At 38.0% G+C, this 23,123-nt stretch overlaps 1 protein-coding gene across 1 annotated transcript in view; it reads left to right on the forward strand.

Moving 5' to 3' along the window:
- Window positions 1-23,123, forward strand: part of ell2.S (elongation factor, RNA polymerase II 2 S homeolog) — a 32,562-nt gene that overhangs the window by 4,245 nt on the left and 5,194 nt on the right. Inside the window, exons 2-8 of the mRNA XM_041580462.1 lie at window positions 4,283-4,330; window positions 7,420-7,541; window positions 7,921-8,084; window positions 14,003-14,262; window positions 17,783-17,907; window positions 19,110-19,194; window positions 19,876-20,431. Of these exons, the coding sequence (XP_041436396.1) occupies window positions 4,283-4,330; window positions 7,420-7,541; window positions 7,921-8,084; window positions 14,003-14,262; window positions 17,783-17,907; window positions 19,110-19,194; window positions 19,876-20,431 (1,360 nt within the window). The remainder of the gene's footprint in view (window positions 1-4,282; window positions 4,331-7,419; window positions 7,542-7,920; window positions 8,085-14,002; window positions 14,263-17,782; window positions 17,908-19,109; window positions 19,195-19,875; window positions 20,432-23,123) is intronic.

Below are 23,123 nucleotides of genomic sequence, written 5' to 3' on the forward strand. Positions count from 1 at the left end.
GGTTTGCTTTTGAATCTGAGCTGCATGCTAAGGATCAATTGCAAACCCACTGAACAGTTATGTCCCATGTGGCCACCCTTATAGTTGCTAACTAACTCAGAGTTAGAGAGCTGAAAAGCAGGAAGTAGTGTTCTAGCTATTATGTTACACACCCAGTCACTCCAGCCTTTATACATAACTATATTAGAAACATTTTTTATTTTGCACAGCCTATCTATATACCAAGTTTTATTTTTTTATTTTTACACTGAACTGTTCCTTAAGACTAATCACATGTTCCATTGGATAAAGCGTGTGCTTTTGCGCAGGCACCTTTTCATTCTAGCGGACAGAAAGACACGCAAAGGCAGTTCGACTAAATCTCCCCGAATTTGCTTGTGTGGACTGTCTCTTATATAGTCAGTGGTGAAAATTGTCTGATCTCATGCTGTGACAGGAGGCTGAATCTGCCAAAACTGCCGTGTGATGAAATGCAACTTTTTGCTGCCAGTTGGTGCAACTTTTTTTTATTTTGTCCATCTGTAAAGTGTTTAAAATCTACATTATAACTTTTACAGCATAATTGTTAATATCAATTGTTAATATTTTTTTTCTAGCATGGGATGCCTAATAAACTGACCCCCCCATTTAATATCCATTTTTAAAAGTGATTTCCTTTCTCTGTAGTAATAAAATAGTGCCTTGTACTTCAAGATAACTAAGCTGCATGAATTAGGTTTATTGTTTAAGGGCTAAACTGCACAGGAGATTTTAATCGGATTTTGTCGGTCAGATTTTATTTGATCTTGCCACACAACAGCACAAGATTTTGTTGGATCCTACAAAATCTGATCCCGGTAGCTACAATGTAAAGTTGGATAGTGTGATTTGTTCGCGCCTTTGCGCCCAAAATTCAATGTATTTCAACGAGAAAAGTCGGTCAGACATAATTATATTTTTTCAAATGAAGATGCAGTATGAAGCGTTTGCATCTGACAGGTGTGACATATTGGCAAAATCTTCAATGTCGTTACACATTTTTGTATTGTACTCAGCCGACACACACAGTCCGAGGCAGATGTAAGGGACCACTGGGAATTGACTGAAGCAGCAGTCTGTAGAAAAGTATTGATGCACCTCCATGTATTCATTGGGGATGTGTAAATATACACTCCTTTTTTGAAAACTGCTTACATTGTGAGATAGGGGTTGCATCGCTCTACTTTTAGGAGGAGTGAGGAACTAATCCCTGCAAACAGGAATAGACTGACATTTTCCTTTCAATCTGTGAAATCCAAAACCCTTTTGTGTTAGGTGTCACTTGTTCTACAAGGCTTTGGGCGCACAGGCTGAAGGTTCCAGATGATATCAGGTCTGATTGGATTCAAATCACTGGAGCAGGGGCACTGAGCAGATCTGTTTCTCTCGGCCTGCAAAAAAGACACGGGCTGACAATAGCCATAGCCTCATGACAGTTGGTTGATGCTCAAAATAATTGTCTGACACCCCCCCTGCACCCATAATATGTTTGAAAGATGTGCACTTGCCCAGACTCTTGCTCGATAAGATTAATCATTGCTGACTGCCTTGACTGCATGTCCTTTATTAAACCTCAAACAGTAATTCAACAACTGCATAATTCACCACATTCCCACATTAGATTTTAATTTTTTTTTTTAAATTTTATAACAAAATCCCAATGTGCACCTATTCCTTGGACATTCTGTGGCAATTAAAACAGACTGTCACTGCCCTAATGTGTTAGCGTCTCCCTCCACACCAGACAGATGAGTGAATCTTTACGTACAGCCTGCTTTACACATAATGGCTCATTTTCAATTATGCAACAGATAAAAGATGACACCGGCAAGAAAACAGTGTCATTTTTTTTTCTAATTGTAGTGTTTTCTTGCCGGTGTCATCCTTTATCTGTTGCATAATTGTAAATGAGCCATTATGTGTAAAGCAGGCTGTACGTAAAGATTCACTCATCTGTCTGGTGTGGAAGGCAGGATCACAGACGCTAACACATTAGGGCAGTGACAGTCTGTGTTTTAATTGCCACATAATAGCCTGGAACGTAAAATTGCTGCCCACAAATACATTTGTGTGCATTATAAATTGTATACTCTTCTTGTAGTGTCTTAGTCTCCTCAAGGTTATGGGATTTTAATCTATAAAGAAGGAAAGGGTTAATAATTACAGGGTGCCAATTTGGTAGGCACCCACCAGTGATTATAATTGCTACCTCTGGCTCCTTTGCTTTAGACAATACAAATTCCATACAACCCGTATAATTTTACATACTATTTCTACAAATCTGCTTGAGCAAGCCCACGGTGTAATAAATTCAGCCTTGTGATCAGATTTTCTGCCACTTTGCCCAAATTGATAGAATTCTTGAAGATAAAAGTTAGGCAACAGTTGTCTGCTTGTTCAGTGGTCTAGTCAAACCAGTCTATATTGTGAGGGGCTTCCACAGAACCCCGAATTTTGGTGCTTTGTTTCTTTGTAACAGCTTTCATTTAAAAGAAAAACAATACTTTCAAGGGATTCTGTCACAGGAAAACATGTTTTCTGCAAAACACAAGTTAAAGGGGTGGTTCACCTTTGAAATAACTTTTAGTATGGTGTACAGTGATATTCCGAGGCAATTTGCAATTGGTTTTCATTTTTTATTTAAGGTTTTTAAGCTATTTTAGATTTTTATTCAGCAGCTCTCCAGTTTGCAATTTCAGAAATTTGGTAGCTATGGTTCAAATTACCCTAGAAACCACGCACTGATTTGAATAAGAGACTGGAATAGGAGAGGGCCTGAATAGAAAGAGAAGTAATAAAAAATAGCAATAACTTTTTAAATTTATACCCTTACAGAGCATTTGCTTTTTATAATGGGCCAGCAACACCCATTTGAAAGCTGCATAGAGTCAGAAGGAAAAGGCAAATAATTAAAAAACTAAAAAAAAAAATAATCAAAACCAGTTGAAAAGTTTAGAATTGTCCATTCTATAACATACTTAAAGTTACCGTAAAGGTGAACCACCCCTTAAATAGTGCTGCTCCAGCAGAATTCTGTACAAAAATAAATTTTTCAAAAGAGCTAACCTATTTTTTATTTAATTTTTGGAATCTGACATGAGGCTAGACATATTGGCCGTTTCCCAGGCGCCCCTAGTCATGTGACTTGTGCTCGAATAAACGTTAGTCACTTTTTACTGCTGCACTTCAAGGGAATGACATCCCCCAGCAGAACAATGGGAATGTAGCTCGAAAACCGCTCCCTAAGGGGTTGTGACACACTCAAAGATTCTGGGGAAATTAGTTTCCCATCGACAAATATCCTCTTCTTCAGGCGACTAATCTCCCTGAAAAGCCTTCCCGCCGGCTAGAATCTAAATCGCCGGCAGGTTGGCACTTGGAGCACTTTGTTTTTTGAAGTCGCCCTAAAGTTTTGAGGCAACTTTGGGTGACTTCAGCAAACGAAACGCTTAAAGTGCCATCCTGCCGGTGATTTACATTCTAGCCGTCGGGAAGGCTTTTCGGGGAGATTACTTGCCCGAAGAAGAGGAGATTTGTCACTGCCCGACTAATCTCCTCATAAACTATACCACCCTTACACAACATTACTGCTCCCTTGTACATATGAGACCAGCACTCTGAAAGCAGGTCCACCATAAAGTGCTGCTCTTTCTGAAAGCTCTGCCGAGATGGCTGCCTACACACCAATATAAGACGTAAAAAAATATATATACTTGTTGGTTTAGGAATAAAAGTTTACATGGTAGAGTTTGTAGATTTATATGCAATGTAAACAGTGTAATTTAGAAATAAAAACGACACCATAAAAATTAGGGATGCACCGAATCCAGGATTCGGTTCGGGATTCGGTCAGGATTCTGCCTTTTTCAGCAGGATTCGGATTCGGCCGAATCCTTCTGTCCGGCCGAACCGAATCCGAATACTAATTTACATATGCAAATTAGGGACGGAGATGGAAATTGCCTGACTTTTTGTCACAAAACAAGGAAATAAAAAATGTTTTCCACTTCGAACCCCTAATTTGCATATGCAAATTAGGATTCGGATTCGGTTCGGTATTCGGCCGAATCCTTCATGAAGGATTCGGGGGTTCGGCAGAATCCAAAATAGTGGATTCGGTGCATCCCTAATAAAAATCATGACCCTTTAATTTCAATCTGTGTAATTTCTACAGATAAATCTCATGATGCTAAAAGTTTTCTTAAATGCTTATCGTTTCTTCCTATAATATTGGCTGATTTGCTTTTATTTTGCTTAATTACAGAATTCTTTATCCTCCCGACCATCCATTCAGTTTCAAGGACTCCAAGGAGTAAGTATTAACGTTTTTATTTGAATATCCGCAATTTTAAAGGTTTTCCTTTAAAAACTTATGTCACACAAAGTGTAATTTTCACCAACATTAAGGAGGTTATTTATCAAAATCCAAAATTTTCTCACTATTTTCTGAAAATGACTCAGACCAAATACACATGGACTTCCTCCCATACCCTTCCCCTGTCCTATTTATCAATAAATTTTCATGAAAGTTTCTTGTGCGGGAAAAGACTCTATAAAATCGTGAAATACGAATCGTATGACTTTTTCGGATTCAACGCCTAAACCACAAAATCTTTGGATTATTGAACAAAACCCAGATCATAATATCTTCCAATTGTAAACTGGACATCTGCCATTGACTTCTACATGAACTCTGCAGGTCTGAGATGGGAGTACTTTTTTTATTCAGACTTTAAAGTGCATCGGAGTTTAATAAAAAAAAATAAAGTCCAACCATAAAAAAAATCAGACTTTAGCAAATAACCCCCTAAATGATAGCAATATGAAGAGCGGAGAAAAGAGAAGGTGAGAGGAATATAATTTAAAGAAACACAAGAGGTAACACAGAAGGTCATAGGGGAAATTAGAACACATTTGTAGATGTCAACAAAACTAAGAAAAAAAATCAGAAGAAAACAGGAAAGAAGTAGGTTTAAATGAATACTTAGCCCTACTTAATTCAGCATAAAACTGGTACACTTTATATTGTGGAGCAAATCGTTTGGGTGTTAAGGGTAACTACCATGTGCCCTCATGGCTAGATTCCTAGGTTTTATCAGCAAGCTCTTTTACTTTGTTGGCAACTTCATATGTGCAAGAAAGCCAGCAGATTTGACAAGTGCATATACTTTTCCATACTTGCGATTGCAACGCAAAAATAAATAGGAAAAATCAACAAGCTAACTGTGCTTGAGTTAATCAGATTAAAGTGGAGCCCTTGAGGCTGTTTGTATAGAATACGATAAATTTCTGTATGAGAATCTCTTTGTGAGCCCTATTTCTTCACTTGACCCTTCTCTTTAACTATTAAAAATGCTTTCTTTTTTTCTCATGCTCATTACCATAGCATTTTTAAATACCCTCTTTTTCTTACCATATTTTTGCGTTTACCACTGGTTTCCCTTCTTGTATTCTCTGATCTCCCGTTCGCCCATATATTTTGATTTCCTCTTCACTTCTATAATTTTTTTCTCTTGGATATTCCCTGGTGTCAGTGTGTGAATGACAGGTGTGTGCAAGTGTACTGGTAGTGCCCATATGATTGCCAATGGAGGGACAGTGCCCAGTCTAGAGTCCTGCAGCTGGTCAGGTACCTGTGGGTTACCTTCAAAAAAGCGGGTACCCTGCAGGATGAGGGTAGGATTTTCGGGTGCGGGTATAGATGCAGGTTGCAGGTCTCATCTAAATGTATCTGGTTATTGTCTATATTTAACTCCTTTCAAAATTTTACAAAACTTTTCTGTCCCTGCCCACTTTTGATGTCACTTCGGGTTTGCAGCAACATCACTTCCTGCCTAATAGTGATTGGCGGGTTTGCTGATAAGGCAGTTGCGGGTCGGGCTTGCGTAGCGTATCAAAGTGGGTAAATCTGCAGGTTTAGGGTCGGCTCCGGGTCTTATAAATTGGTTCTGCACAGGACTCTAGCCCAGTCTTTTTCCCTGCCCAATTTTTAGAATGGTCTTCTCTATTTCTGTTTGCCGACATGCTTCTCTTTTTGCTGTTGGGATTTGGTTGTTTCCCTCCCTAAAGGCATTGACACATGGTACATTTCAAGCTGTTAGTAGCTTCATTGGCAGGGAACAAAAATCTTACAATTGCCATTTACTTTGATTTTCATATTTACTCTTGTAGCTTCTAGTTTGTTAGGTTCCTTCTGCATCTGACCATTCCTAATTAAGTAATTTTCATTTACTGCTGAGTTAGTACTAATGACATTTCTACTTCTGCATTAATCCAAGGCTGCATGGGTGACATAGTTCAGCATGATCTGATCAAGTCCATTGTGGTTAGGAGCTAGCTACTGCTGGAGCACATAGCACAGCCATCAGCATGTGTTGGGGGAGGGGGGGGGGTACGGAATGCATTTTAGGACATCCTGCTGCTAAATACCTGTCTTGGCTGCATTGTGCAAGTATTAAGATGCTTTAACCACTCATCTTCAGTTGTGAAGAGCTGGCAAAGGCAGTGAAGCGTTCATAGGAAAACACTGCCTGATGTTTTTATTGGTAAATATCTGTGATGACCTATTCTGGTATGGCTGCAGGCAACTTGCGAAGTAGCTCACCTGCTGTTTACCTTTTAAACACAAAAGTTTATCGGCTTCTTTAAACACTTTGTACTGGGTAGGTTTACAGGCAGCCTATTAGTCTTGGTTATTTTGCTTTTACTTGAAAGTAACTGTGGTTTGTACAGCCAGTGAGTTTGTTACTGATTTACCTCTGAAGTTCAAGAGATTCCTTGTCCGCACTTTTGTAGCTTGCTAGGGAGTGCATATATTCATGGTACACTTTATCTTCATGAATTATTTAACCAAGGACTACAGTGGAGTTTAGTAACATAAGGTAAAGTTGCGTATTTCTGCCAGTCCAGATTGAGAGGAAAATATATAGATTGGTAAGGGTTAATGAGTTGGTGCATGTTGGTTATGTGGTGATAAAATTCATTTACCTTTTCTTCTCATTTGACTCCAGTGTTGCAAAAGTATTGTAGAATTGTATATACAGGAAAAAAAGAGAATATTGCAGTGGCCGTGCAGTGTTCACCTATATTTAAGTTTGATCAACATGAGCCTAATGGATAGAAAACATTGAAAAAAAAGTTTTGCCTGTTCTTATATGGTAATGGTAAATGCTTTTGCCTGTTAATGGATGGATTGTTAAAATTGAGTTAATGAGCTCTGCAGTCAGGTTTGTAGAAAAATATTGCTATATTTTATTACCTACTCCTCAAAACGTGACACAATAAACAAAGTATATTCTACACAGGCCACATTCATTGAGCTCAAAAGCTATATTTTGCATATTAGGGATTAGAAATAAATAACGCAAATTTCCATAAAACACTATTTTCTCCTCATCTTAGTGTATCAAGATTCCAAAGCCAGATTGCCTTGGTGATGTGCACAACTTTAATTTCTATCGGTCAAATGTTGGCAAAGACAACCCTCAGGGCAGTTTTGACTGCATCCAGCAAACTGTCTCCAGGTAAGGAATTTATTCTTTTTTTTGTATTTATTTATATTTAAGGCTTTTTATATTTGGAAGTACTTTAAAGCTTTATTAGCCCCTAACGCTGAAGTCTAAATATCCCACCCAATGAAAATCCAAGTTTACACCTGCCAGTTTGGTTACATGGTTCTATGTCTATGAACTCTCTGCAAACTACCGTATGTAAAGTTTTTATCATTGCGTTCTCCTAGTTGGACTGCCTTGCTAGCATGAGCTGTCAACCTGTATATGAATGTGGCTTTTAATTTAGGACAGGTGACCTGATAACAATTTTGATAGACTAAATGGGATTTGGCTTGCACTATATACTGCTCTAGTAATTCATTTTATTTTAATTTTATTTTTATAAATCTAGTTCGGGGTTGTCCAAATTGAACTGCCTAGGATGCATACAAGATAAAATAACAGTATGTGCCACAAATGACTCCTACCAGCTGACAAGAGATCGCATGACCCAGGCAGAAGAAGAAACACGGAGCCGTAGTACTAAAGTCATAAAACCAGGGGGACCATTTGTAGGTATGGATAGAATTAACAGTCTCTTTTCAGTAGTAGAAAGAAGCTATTTAATAGCAAAGGTATTGCTAAAAATGTTCGACTTCGTCAGATACAGGTTTGGGACCTGTTATCCAGAATGCTCGGGCCTGGGATTTTCTGGATAACAGATCTTTCCATAATTTGTATCCTACCTCAAAGGGATACTGTCATGGGAAACATGTTTTTTCCAAAACGCATCAGTTAATAGTGCTGCTCCAGCAGAATTCTGCAATGAAATCCATTTCTCAAGAGCAAACAGATTTTTTTTATATTCAATTTTGAAATCTGACATGGGGCTAGACATATTGTCAGTTTCCCACCTGCCCCAGTCATGTGACTTGTGCCTGCACTTTAGGATGGAACTACTTTCTGGCAGGCTGTTATTTCTCCTACTTAATTAACTGATGCGTTTTGAAAAAAAAACATGTTTTCCCATGACCGTATCCCTTTGTCTACTAGAAAATCATTTAAACATTAAACCCAATAGGCTGGTTCTGCTTCCAATAAGGGTTAATTATATCTTAGTTGGGATCAATTACAAGGTGCTGTTTTATTATTACAGAGCAAAAGGAAATCATTTTAAATAATTTGGATAAAATGGAGTCTATTGGAGATGGTTTATCTGTAATTCAGAGCTTTCTGGATAATGGGTTTCCAGATAACAGATCCCATACCTGTACTGAGTATTTGTGGCAGTATTGGTGTACCCACTATTAAAATTGGTGGTATTTGAACTTAAACTTGCTTTCCAACAGCTTTTGGTCAGATACTGAACCACAAGTAATAATTTCATATTTAAATATAGATCCATGTTTATTTTTAACCGTATTGGTTTTCAGACAGCCCTCAACATATCTATTTCCATTAGACAAACCACCAGGAAACCTGTATTTTACTATTTCTTTCTTTTGCCAAACTACTACATAGATATGTCTCGGCTTGTGCTTTTTTACCCTTGCTGAACAATTAATGAATAGTAAAATGTATTTATAAAGTGCCATCATATTCCACAGTGCTGTACAACTGACAATTGCACTACTTGAAATGGCTAATGGTAAACACATGTTTTATCTTTGTACTTAATGATGTGATGGATAAGATGCTAAAGGCTTTGAGGCAATTTACATAAAACTAGCAAAGCCATATAAACTAGTGATGTGCGGGTCGGCTTTTCCCGCCCAAGCCGACTTCTGGGTCTCTTTTGTAGATCTGCGCTGCCCCACCGATGACGTCACAAAAGTCGGGGGCGAGAGGTGCGCGAACTAAACCCGGAAGCCGGCATTTGGAAGGTCCTTTCCGCGACCCAGAATGGAGCGTGCAAGGTCAGCCCAAACCTGCCCAACCAGTGGGTATCAGGTCGGCCCGCACATCACTAATATTAACCTACTTAAAAGTTGACAGAATTAGGTACTTTCCAAATATTTCCAATATTTTTTGGGGGCAACCTTACTATTGGTGACATTCTTAGCATTGCAATCAAAAGTAGGCAGTTTTCTGTAGCGGTGCTTTGAAAAATCAGTATTGTGCTCCTGGGGTTTTTTAGTTCTGCAAGGCAGGATTCTCAATATAACTACTTATTTGATGTTTCCGCTTTCAGGTGACATTGTGCAGAAAATAAAATTTATTACTGATGTTTATTGGGCATTTTAGTATTTAAAATCCTGTATCTTGTTACAGAAGTGGAATTATATCCACTCCTGTGTTAACAAAATTGTCCTACTTGAAAACGCACACAATGTTTAAAAATCAGTTGTCCCTAAACACACGAGGTGTAAAATTTGGTTGGCAGTGAAAGGGTTAATCAACATAGCGCTGCATTGACGCAGGCATTTTGTCACATGCAGTAAATAGTCGCTCATGCAGGGGTCAAAGCTCCCCAAAATGCATTTTGATCAAGAAGACCAGAAACTGCTGATCCATCATAATCATGGGAAATGTCAGAAGGCATTTTTCCTCCATTTCACCACTGTAAAGTATAAAACACTATATAAGGGGATAGCTTCATTCTTACTGGTAAAAAAACTGTTATTGTCCTGTGCTTTATATGTGGAAAAGACTATTTCCTACAGGCAACAAAGCAGCATCTCTTCTTGCCCTAAGAAACGCTTGTTTTCCTTCCTACCTACCACAGTTATGTCATTCTCCATGTCATTTTCCATTCCATAGTTTGAAAATGTTTTTTTTCCTTGAAATGTTTTTAAAATGACAGCAATGCAGAGGCAGTAATCTGGGAATGATCGCAAAAATTTAATACAAGCTTCATCATATGGAAATAAGACATTTTCTAAATACAATCTATTAACAATTCTGTACCGTTTCTGAAATAATCAAATTTATATTCGCTATTCCTCTATTGGCATCTCTTATTTTCTTTTCATTCAGGAGTTGGGTGTCAGATGAATGATCCAATATCTTAAAGGAGGGCTCCCTTTCCCTAAAAGATGTAATAGAGCTCACTCTACTAAAATCACCAGAAATCCTGTCTCTCTACATGCAGAATTTGTGCAAAAGGCAGTTTTTGTACTGGAATCAGTTATTTGAGCATGCTCTAATACATCTGCTAGGAAAGGGAGCCCCCCTAAAATATATATTGGATCATTCATCTGACACCCGACTGCTGCATGAAGATGGAATGAAGAGAAACAGATGCTGAGAGAGGAATAGTAAGTATAAACTTGATTATTTCAGAAACAATGCAGAATTTTTAATTGTATTTAGAAAGTTTCTTACTTCGGTATGAGGAAGCTTGTTAAATTTTCATTTTTGCGATAGTTCTCCTTTAAAGTTTGTTGGGAATTATTGAATGTACATTTCCTTTCCGTCTAAGCAAACACTGCTCATTTTGTTGATAAATCTTTCTTTAGCTCACACCCGTGTATGGGGCAGCTCTGATACTGGACCTGACATGTATACTGCTATGTTATACTTGTGCACATAGCAAGGGAATACAAATTAATTTGGTGTTCTTGGTAGGGATGCCCTGTATCCACTATTTTGGATTCGGCCGAACCCCCGGGATCCTTTGTGAAAGATTCGGCCGAATACCAATCCTAATCCGCTCCAGCAGAATTCTGCACTGAAATCCATTTCTCAAAAGAGCAAACAGATTTTTTTTATATTCAGTTTTGAAATCTGACATGGGGCTAGACATAGTGTCAATTTCCCAGCTCCCCCAAGTCATGTGACTTGTGCTCTGATAAACTTCAATCACTCTTTACTGCTGTACTGCAAGTTGGAGTGATATCACCCCCTCCCTTTCCCCCCCCCCCCCAGCAGCCAAACAAAAGAACAATGGGAAGGTAACCAGATAACAGGTGCCTAACACAAGATAACGGCTGCCTGGTAGACCTAAGAACAGCACTCAATAGTAAAAACCCATGTCCCACTGAGACACATTCAGTTACATTGAGAAGGAAAAACAGCAGCCTGCCTGAAAGCATTTCTCTCCTAAAGTGCAGGCACAAGTCACATGACCTGGGGCAGCTGGGAAATTGACAAAATGTCTAGCCCCATGTCAGATTTCAAAATTGAATATAAAAAAATCTGCTCTTTTGAGAAATGGATTTCAGTGCAGAATTCTGCTGGAGTAGCACTATTAACTGATGCGTTTTGAAAAAAACATGTTTTCCGATGACAGGATCCCTTTAAACACACTTCTGTGTCATGGACCTTAAAGCAGTAAGTGGCAACAGTACTGTGTTGAGAGGAATCTAAACTGTCAGGCTTCAGTTTCCGAGTGCATGATGTAAATGCTGTGTGTGTTCCAGGCTGCTCAGCTGCAGGTTTGTTTTGCCCCCTAACTGTTTAATCTTTTTTCACCCTAAGCACCTAATCGGCTCTGATTGCAGGTAAAACTGCTTCTCGTGCGTAGCTTTGAAAAACAGCCAATATATTTGTGTCTGTTACAACTTGTTCTTTAATACAGGAACAACTTGTTTTTCCACATTGCCGAAGCTGTAAAGGTAATTGCACGTGTTTTATTGAGCAGTAGGCCATGCTTTTGGATACATTAATATTGCATCTTACAAAAGTATCTGTAGCAATATATTTGTTGAATCATAAGCTGTCTTAGATCTGTTTCATTTGCAAACATCTGGTGGCCTTTTTACACCATGATACTATAGCTCAGGTGTGTCCAGCCCGAGGGCCGCATGCGGGCCAGGATGGATATGAGTGCAGCCCAGCTTGAACTTCCGTCAATCCTAGAAACATCACATTGCAATGTAACGCACAGAGAGCCTATGTATGCGGTCGCAAATTGTGTGCATTTGTGGTTTAAATTTTACACTGGGTGTGTGGCTTCCTAGAGCAGGAAAAGCAGTTAACAAGTGAGCGTTCAGTTACTTACAAAGGCAGGTAAGCCTTCTTCAGCGGCATCGGCGCTATGCTAGGGATATATGCAGCGCCTACATTTCTAGGCAATTTTTTCAAAAATGAACACACTAAGGGGCAGATTTATCAAAGGTCAAAGTGAAAATTTGAAGTAAAAAAAATAAGAATTTTGAGTTATTTTTGTGTACTTTGACTATCGAAAAGGCCAAAATTAGATTCAAATTTGAAAAAAATCTGCTTGAATATTGAAAATTTATCATGTACTTTGTCTTTAAAACTTCGGCTTTGACCATTCGCCATCTTAAACCTGCCTATGGGGGACTTCCTAGAACCTATTTGGAGGACTTGGGGAAAAAAAAATCAGTTTTTTGGGGCATATACTTTGATTCGATTGAATGTGCTAAAACTTAGATTCGAATGCAGCCTATTTACCCGAAGTTTTAAAATTAGACCAAAAATGATCTGATGAGCACCTTGAGAATTGCAAATACTTCCATTGAACCCTAATACATTAGTTTCTCAAACACAATGTCAAAAATCTCACTAGGTTTAGGATAGTCTTTTCTTTTACTATTACAATAAAATAAATCAAAAGCTATCGTTCGTGTTTCTGTGTATTTCCAGTGTGGCCCCAGAAAAAATTCTTCTTCCAATGTGGCCCAGGGAAGCCAAAAGGTTGGACACCCCTGCTATATTTATGTTCTTCCACTTTGTGTTCTCCTATAAACTTAAAGGAACAGTAACACCAAAAAAGTGTCTTAAAGGATCAGTAACATCAGTGTTTTTTTGTTTTTTTTTTATTAAAAAAATTCGTTGGTGTAGAACGGAAAAAAAAGTCATTAAACTTTTAAATCGCTAAGTCTTTATTAAGAAATAACTTGCGGAAACTCCTGCTTGTGCTCCTCTTCAGAAAAGGCGACACCACGACGATCCATCATGCTGCACGCAATTTCTCCTCCCTTGCTATTTCCTATAAGGAAGGCAGGGAGGAGCACAGCAGCACTGATTCGAAAGGTTTTTGAACCAATGGAAGCAACTGGGAGACCAGTAAAAAACTATGGCTGTTAGTTGGAACCTATTTTGCCCCCTTTATATGCATGAATTTTACAATTTAAAGGGATACTGTCATGGGAAAACATGTTTTTTCCCAAAATGCATCTGTTAATAGTACTGCTCCAGCAGAATTCTGCACTGAAATCCATTTTTCAAAAGAGCAAACAGTTTTTTTTTTTTTTTTATATTCAATTTTGAAATCTAGACATATTTTCAGTTGTTTCCACAGTCTGTATATCTAGGCTGGTATAAAGTTACACTTGATTGCACATCAAATAACTTTGTGCATAATTGTTCACGTGCACACAATTAATTTACATGTTTTTAGAAGTACTTTTATTTTAAGATGGTGAATCTAAATCCTGATTGATTAGTACTAATTTCCCATGATAAAGACTGGCTGAGACTCAGCTTTGGCATCCATGTTATATACTGACCGCAAAGCAGACCTACACCTGGGTATATGTCTATATCCCAATTGTCATTTTGTTTAATTTACTTTTACTGTTTTTCAGGTAAGAGAGTCCAGATTCGCAAACCAGCAAATAATATTCTAGATACAGCACCAGAACGAAAGAGATCAACCCCCATTAACCCTGCAAGCACTATAAGAAAATCCAATCAAAGCAGCATAATTGCACAGCGGCCCTATAGAGAGAGGGTGATTCATCTGCTGGCACTGAAGCCTTATAAAAAACCAGAGATACTGGCTCGATTACATAAAGATGGAGTTAATCAAAAAGACAAGAACTCTCTTGGAGTTATTCTGCAACAGGTGAGCTCTTAACATGCAAATGGTTAACTAATTCCAAATTAGTAAATTCTTCCCAGGGTTATGTTTAGGTATTTTTTTCCCTTATAAGTAGAGGTTCTAAACCCTACAAAACTTTCCGCTTGCATCAACACACATCACACTGGCTTAGGAAAAACGAAAACTTTTTTTTCGGTGATGCTTCTTTGCTATTAGCTGCTTGAGGGCATGATTCTAGTCTCTTGATATATTGCAAGTGCAATCATGGCTACAGATCAGCAATGCTTTCTAGGAAGAGCAACCTTTGCCGGTATATTTTATTAAACAATTGTAGGACTATAAAATTATTGTTAAAGGGGTTGTTCACCTTTGAGTTAACTGTTAATATGATGTAGAGGGATATTCTGAGACAATTTGCAGTTGGTTTTATTTTTTTGTTTTTTTTAGTTATTTGGCTTTTTATTAAACAGCTCTCTGGTTGCTATTTAAGCAATCTGGTTGCTAGGGTCCAAATTACCCAAGCAACCATGTACTGATTTGAAAAAGAGGCCTGAATAGAAAGATGAGTAATAAAAAGTAGCAATAACAATACATTCGCAGCTTAACAGAGCATTTGTTTTTAGATGGGGTCAGTTGACCTCCATTTAAAAGTTGCAGAGAGTCAGAAGAAAAGAAAAAATGAAGACCAATTGAAAATTTGCTGTTTAACAAATTAAAAGTTAACTGAAAGGTGAACAACCCCCTTAACCCTTATTAAGAATAGGGCATGTCTCCTCCTGGGGAACAGTGGCAGTCAGAATGCCTGTGCACGCTGGTTGTACTTTTTGTTCATGTTTCGATGGTAGATGCTGCTGTAGTTAGGTAGGGTCTTTTTGCCTAGGAATGCTCACTTTACACCCCTGTCACTCCAATCTTTACCATTTAGAATTCTGGCACAAGGTAAAATCCCACCAGCTGCAGATGGTGACTGGAGGTTTTCTTAGCGTGCAGAGAACATTTCCCCTTTACCACTGCACTGGCCCAGTAATTCACATATTACCTCCCACATGGATGGCCAACTCACTAAATGAGAGGATATGTCCTTCTCACTCATACAAATTATATCTTAAGTGGTGTGGTCACTGTCATACTGAACATGGCTTCATTTGGAGGCTAGGTTTTATTGCTGATCTTTCTATACAACTCCATGTCTAGTCTGTAATTCAAACTACTGCCTTGATCCCTAGGATAAGTGAATAAAAATGTCAAAAATGTACTTTATGCAGCTTAGCAGCTGAACTTTTTCAAAGTATTTTCCTACAGCCTCGTACTTTAAAATTGTTTGATATGCTAGGTTCAGTAAAATATCCTTAGTCAGCATACATTATCATCCTATGTATTTCCAGGGTTTATTTTCTAATTAATATTTCATGGAAGTTAAAAGTCCTTTTGTACTCATGGTCTGCAGTGCTTTTTATGTTTTTATTGTTTGGAAGCCTTATTTTACAGTTATCCGAAGCCTACCAGTAATGCTCAAGGCATTCCTGCTGTGCTGCATTGTTTTCTAGATGTCAGCAAGGATTCTTCTATACTGCTAGCTAATCATACCCAACTAGCATACTGAAGTCTATTCTTAGCTACAGCAAGCTGATCATTTTCTCTTAGAATATTCAGGCAGAGCCTTATTGGGCAGTGCTACACTTTGAATGGAGAACAAGCCTTAAGCCAACTGTGAGTGGCTTGAAAACATACACACACTGCACATCTCTTTATCTGCTGGAGTCAAGCCTTCCAATATTATCCCCTATATTAAGCTTCATCGTGACATTCCTATCGATACACAAGGCTTTTTTTAAACCCAGGGCAAAATAAGGCCTACAAAAATGACTGCTACACTGTAATCTGAAGAATTATCTAAAAATGATGTATGCGTTGTACATTAGCATATATATGTATATACAGTTAGGCCCATACATCTTTGGACAGAGACAACTTTTTCTAATTTTGGTTCTGTACATTACCACAATAAATTTTAAATGAAACAACTCAGATGAAGTTGAACCGCAGACTTTCAGTTTTAATTCAGTGAGTTGAACAAAAAGATTGCAGAAAAAATGTGAGGAACTAAAGCCTTTTTTTCTTAACACAACCACTTCATTTCAGGGGCTCAAAAGTAATTAGACAAATTAAAAAACTGAAAATAAAATGTTAATTTCTAATGCTTGGTTTAAAACCGTTTGCTGGCAATGACGGCCTGAAATCTTGAACTCATGGACATCACCAGATTCTGCATACTGCAGCGGCTTTCAGTTGTTTGTGGGTCTTTCTGTCCGAAGTTGTCTTCAGCATGTGAAATGCAGCTCAATTGGGTTCAGATCAGATGACTGACTTGGCCATTCAAGAATATTCCACTTCAGAATTCATTCGGCTGCTTCTGTCCTGTGTCACATCATGGATAAAGACTAGTGTCCCAGTGCCACTGGCAGCCATGTATGCCCAAGCCATCACACTGCTTCCGCTATGTTTTATAGAGATGTGGTATGCTTTGGATCATGAGCTGTTCCACACCCTCTCCATACTTTTTTTTTCTTGCCATCATTCTGGTAGAGGTTGATCTTGGTTTCTTCTGTCCAGTGAATGTTTTCCAGAACTCTACTGGCTTTTTTAGATGTTTTTAGCAACGTCCAATCTAGCCTTTCTATTGCAGTGCACCCTCTGTATTTACTTTCATGCAGTCTTCTTTGTGGTAGACCTGAATATCGATAAGCCTACCTCCTGGAGAGTGTTGTTCACTTGTTTGGCTGTTGTGAAGGGGTTTCTCTTCACCATGGAAATGATTCTGCGATCATCCACCACTGTTGTCTTCCGTGGACGTCCAGGTCTTTTTGAGTTCACCGGTGCTTTCTTTCTCAGGATGTACCAAACTGTAGATTTTCTCGGATGTGATCTCTCTGTTTTTGCAGCTTAAGGATGGCTTGTTTCACCTGCATGGAGAGCTCCTTCAACCGCATGTTGTCTGTTCACAGCAAAATCTTCCACATACAAGCACGCCCCCTAAAATCAACTTCAGGACTTTTATCTGCTTTATTGATAATGAAATAATGAAAGGAATTTCCCACACCTGCCCATGAAATAGCATTTTGAGTCAATGGCCCAATTACTTTTGAGCCCCTGAAATGAAGTGTTAAAAAAAGGCTTTAGTTCCCACATTTTTATGCAATCTTTTTGTTCAACCCACTGAATTAAAACTTAAAGTTGTTTCATTTAAAATTTATTGACAGCTCACACAATATTCTACTCACAGGATTTTTTTTTATTTTTAGGAGATTTTAGTTCAATTTCTTATTGAGGAATAATTTCCCTGGCAATGTTGCTAGGTTTTAAGGGACTGTAAACAGATGTCCCTTGCTACAACTTTCCCATATATTGGCTGTGTTTTGAGTTTTTTTTTTTTTTTTTTTTTGGTGCTGTGGACGAGCACAGCACATAATGCAAAAGTACATAACGTTTTTTGTTTTTTAAAGTTTGGTTCATGGTTTTTTTTTTTTTTTTTTTTTTTTTTTAGGTTGCCAATTTGAATCCCAAGGACAATTCCTATACTCTAAAGGATTTTGTGTTCAAAGAAATACAGCGAGATTGGCCTGGGTATCTGGAAGTAGATAAACATTTATTAGATCAAGTGCTCTCTAGGTATGTTTTAGTTTTTTCGCTTAAGAACCAGACTTATTATGGCACTCATATATTTAAGGCGAGGCGCCAGTGTAATATAACCTTGCTATTTTACATCCAGACACAGAATGTTAATATCACATATTTATAAGGTGCCAACACATTCCACAGCGCTGTACAATGAATGGGTGTGTACATTAAATGTATAGATTTACATACAAAGCTGCCAATAATCCTACAAGGAAAGAGGGCCCTGCCCAAAACAATCTATTTTGTGTCCATATACACATCCTATGTGTTGGTTTATCAAAACAAATTAAATACTATAAATCATAATTCACCGTCATGTTAGTTCTTAGTATTTTAGCGTCCTGTTCTTACTAATGTTTTTAAATAGATATTTTTTATATGGGGATTCTCACTGACCTAGTTAGCCAAAAACTATTGCTCTGTGAGGCTAGTTTTATTTATTTATATATATATATATATATATATATATATATATATATATATATATATATATATATATATATATATATATATATATATATATATATATATATATATTTCTCCCTATCTTATTGGTAAACGGGACGCTAGTAAAGTTGAACTACCCCTTTAAGCAGACTGAAGTTTCCATTTAACTATGAGAGTCATATTTCCGTATAGTACAGCTGGTTTCATGGCTGTTGACCCTGAGTTTTCCCAGAGTGTCTTTCAAACACTATTATGCAAGTTAATTTAGTTACATATTCCATGGTGAATGTTGTTCCAAGTGTCTTGTCACCTTCCCTGTCTTATCATCCCACAAGTAGCTGTGTATTTGGGAATTTGCTTGCTTTAGCCTGGGTCATGAAACAGCTTTGATCTCAAAGAAAACCCTACTTATTTCTTTTTGTTCTGCTGTTAAGCTTAGGAGGTCACATGACAAAGATCATGCAGTATAGTATAGAATACAAAATACCCTTCATGAAAATTTGATGTGGGTATGGGCAGATTTCTAGTTACGATTAATTCAAGGGATTTCTCAGCCAGCGCTCTCATTGTTCTGTCTAGTGGAGATATTTGAAATAGTTGTCTTCCAAAGGATACATTACCTAAAATATAAATTTGTAATGGTTCCAATATGAACATTTAACTACACACACCAATATTGGCGTTTTTTTTTTGTCATCTTTCTTTTGACATTACATTATTACATTTTTGATTTGCTTTTTGTGCAGAAAATTTAACCAGTCTCAAAGTAATTCCACCAGCACCAGTCAACCAGATTCACCTCCAGTGGCAACATCATCATCTCCCTCCCAGGTATTTAAAGACTGAAAAATAGTAAAATAAATGAAGAGCTATGTGTACATGAATTGGAGGCAAAATTATTAAACTTTCATTGCACGTTGTGTGGGTTCCCATTGTCCACTTAAATGAAAGTATATCTCCTTGTTTAACAAGTGGGTAAATGAATGTGGCTTGTGCTGAGCATACTTTTTGCTAGATGTTTTAATAACAAAAAATAGCTTTTTGTTATTTTTGAACTGAGCAAGTCAAAAGTAAAATTTAAACTACTCCATGTTGGTCCTTGCATTGTAAATGATTAGCTTATCTTTGAACGTATAATCCTGCACGGTGGAGCAGAACTGTCACAGCGGGACAAAGGGGAAGGGAGGAGGGTTGTATAAATTGTCTTGTCTACCTTGCTAGGACTAAACATGGCGTAGTTTGTGTCCCTTTTTGCCCCTTTTTTAGCTCAAGAAAGAACAAAAACCATCGATTTTGTGAATTAAAAAAACAAACTATGCTCAGCAGAAGTGCTATTAAGCTCATGCTGAAAAAGAAGTTGATTCATCTTTTATTTAGCACTGAGCTAGGACACAATAGGAACACTGAAATTTCTTTCAACCAGTATGTTAAATTATTTGTAAGTTTCTCTCATTTGACATATATATATTTTTATAAATAATCCAATGATTGGAAACGCTTGTTTTCCTTTAGAAACGACCCCTGGATACAGAATTTATTGACCCTTTGATGAATAAAAAGCCACGGATCTCTCATCTTACAAACCGAGTTCAACCAACAACGAATGGTCATCTGAGTTCGGCCAATGAAAAATCCGCACACCCTCCTCCACCTGCAGCTGCCGCACCATCCCTTCTACCACTTCCTACTGCACGCCTTCCAGTTTCTAACCCACAGAATATAAACTCTAACTCCAACTCTCCAAGTACTCCAGAGGGGCGGGGTACTCAGGATTTGCCAGTGGACAGCTTTAGTCAGAACAGTGGCACCTATGAGGACCAGCAAGAAAAATATACCTCTAGGACTACTCTGGAAAATTCAGTAGCCACTCAGATAAAATTGAGTGTTTCAGAACCAACAGACGATAAAAGTAGCACATTGCACAAAAAGACTAAGAAAGCCAAAAAACATAAGGACAAAGAGCGTAAAAAACAGGACTCTGAATCTGCAGAGGAAACCAAAGCGGTGCACCTTAAAAAAGAACAAATTGTGAAAATAGAAGAAAGGTCGTCCTCTGAGAGGAAAAAAGGTATTGCATGCTTACCCGCCTTTTTTTTTTTTTTTTTTTGCGTAAAGCTATGCTGGGTAGTTAGCAAATATTTTTGTACAAAAAATAGTTTAATATTCTAAATGCTTCAGATATCAGTGCTCAGCCATTTTTCAGTGTCATGTCGCTATGTTGTAGGTGTTTCACCTTAGCATCTTTATTCATAATTAGTGATGAGTCAATTGGCTCAATTTTTATGCGCGCGACAATTCTTCTTGAGTCAAATGCATTAGTCAATAGGCGTTTTTCTTGTGGCCGGTTTTCGCAGCAAATTTTCCAAAATTTGCACATGGCGAAATTCGTAATTTTGATGCAAATCCATGGCTGTCGAATAAATTTGCTCATCACTATTCATAATGCAATACAAAAGAATGGGTTGTTTCAGGATGGGGTTCTGAATTAGTAGTATGTAAAGAAAAGTTTTTATAGGCTGCTACGAAAGCGAGATGTTTTGGCAAATTTGTAGATAACTTCTTTATATGACAAGTAACTCAAAGAGAAACTGCTTTCCCAAGTTACCTGAAACAATATCTATTCCTAGTTTGTATCATTCTGGAAATAATCCAAGTCCTCCTAAATATTCAGGTTTGTCTCTTCCTGGAGAGCAATTCATAATTGGCTTTCTAATATTAAATATATTTATAGTTTTTATTAGTTATTTATAGTTTTTTTTTATTTTTGTTTGTTTTTTTTAATCAACTGTTATTTCTGTTTGTGGCCCTAAACGCTACAGAACCATGGAATTAACCATTTTTACCCATGAACCAGCCTTGTTTTTCCCTTCATCAGTCTTGGAAGGAGAGGGAATTGACTCAGATTCTGTAATCTTCTTATCCATAAGGCAGAGGCAGCGATAAGAGAAAACAGTTGACCCCTTGTGCCAATGGAACATAGGGCTTATTTTGTCCCGTGTCTTCATGCTACTAATGCAATACTTAAGGCACCCAAATCAATCATGTGCACCATACAATTGCCTGACAAACACTGCAGTTGGTGTTTGCTATGCAGTAGTAGCCTGAAAATATTGCTGAGCCTATGTGGGGGTCAAAGGATGGCCACCCTGACCTATATGGATTGAAATTTAAAGGTATACTGTCATGGGAAAAGTTAGTGCTGCTCCAGCAGAATTCTGCACTAAAATCCATTTCTCGAGTAAACCAATTTTTTTTAATATTTAATTTTGAAATCTGACATGGGGATAGACTTATTGTCCATTTCCCAGCTGTCCCCAGTCATGTGATGTGTGCTCTGAAAAAATTCTGTCACTCTTTACTGCAAGTTGGAGTGATATGAAACCCCCTCCATTCCCCCCCCCCCACACACACACACAGCAAACTAACAGAACAATGGGAAGGTAACCAGATAACAGCTCCCTGGTAACATCACTCAATAGTAAAAATCCATGTCCCACTGCGACACATTCAGTTAGATTGAGTAGGAGAAACCACAGCCTGCCAGGAAGCAGTTCCATCCTAAAGTGCTGGCTCTTTCTGAAAGCACATGGCCATGCAAAATGACCTGAGATGGCTGCCTACACCCAAATATTGTAAATTTAAAAAATACACTTGCAGGTTCATGAATGACATTTTATATTGTAGAGTGAATTATTTGCAGTGTAATTTAGAAATAAAAACTACTCCATAAAAATCATGACAGAATCTCTTTAAATGAGCTGGATCCTTCTCATCAGTTTGACCAACCAGGCAAAGAAGCACTCGGGTGCTGAGGGTAACAACTTGATTAGCATCCCTTCTTAGCTTGGTGATTGTACACAGGGCACTTTCTCTTGTGGTAATTTTTGCCATTAAATGGGAATCTTTCACACAATTCAAATGTATTGCCGTGCAATTCCCATTCCCTGCAATTAAAAGTGATTGAGTGCTTTGTCACCGGAGGGCAGCGCCCCATGTGTCCTCACCCTGAAGCGCTGTACAGCTGGATTTTCAAATGCAGACCTTTGATGCAATATTTATATGGTTCTATTCCTTCCCATGGGCTTCAAGGAGAACTAAACCCTGCCAAAAGACCCCCATAAGTTTCCAGGCCCCCTCCCCCACGATCTGCATTAGTTAAAAAAAAAAAAAAAAATATGACCCTTAAATGCAGAGAAGCGGAACTCCTGGTCGCCATCGTCTGGCTCTTCATATGGTCTTTGGGTCTGTTCACCGATATGAAGCCTGCCAGAGCATGCACGTTTGGGCCAAGTCAGGAATCTGCTTCAACTGTGCATGCGCAAATCGGCATTGAGTCCTGAAGACAATATGAAGAGCCGGAAGACGGCAACCGGGAGCTCCACTGAGCTTCTCTGCATTCAGATTTTTTTTTTTTTAAAGGTTTTTTTTTTTATTTTTTTTTTCAAACTAATCACTGAGAGGAGGGCAATGCCTGAAAGTTTAGGGGGTGGGGGGTTTAGTAATCCTTTAAAAGGCTTTTTTTGTGGCAATCTCTATTTTAATTTGACACCAGAATGGGAAAACATTGAAAGGCACTGCTTTAAGGCTACTGTCGGGTGAAATAAGCATTTCCATCGATATGGCATATTTATCACACTGATACATCTGCAACATCGTTTTTAGGGTATACAAAACACACTTCTAAATCTGGGGTCTCCAACCTATTTAACCTGTGAGCCACATTCAAATTTAAAGTCAGGGAGCAACACAAGCATTAAAAA

The sequence above is a fragment of the Xenopus laevis genome, chromosome 1S (genome assembly GCF_017654675.1).
Source record: "Xenopus laevis strain J_2021 chromosome 1S, Xenopus_laevis_v10.1, whole genome shotgun sequence".
Lineage (NCBI taxonomy): Eukaryota > Metazoa > Chordata > Amphibia > Anura > Pipidae > Xenopus > Xenopus laevis.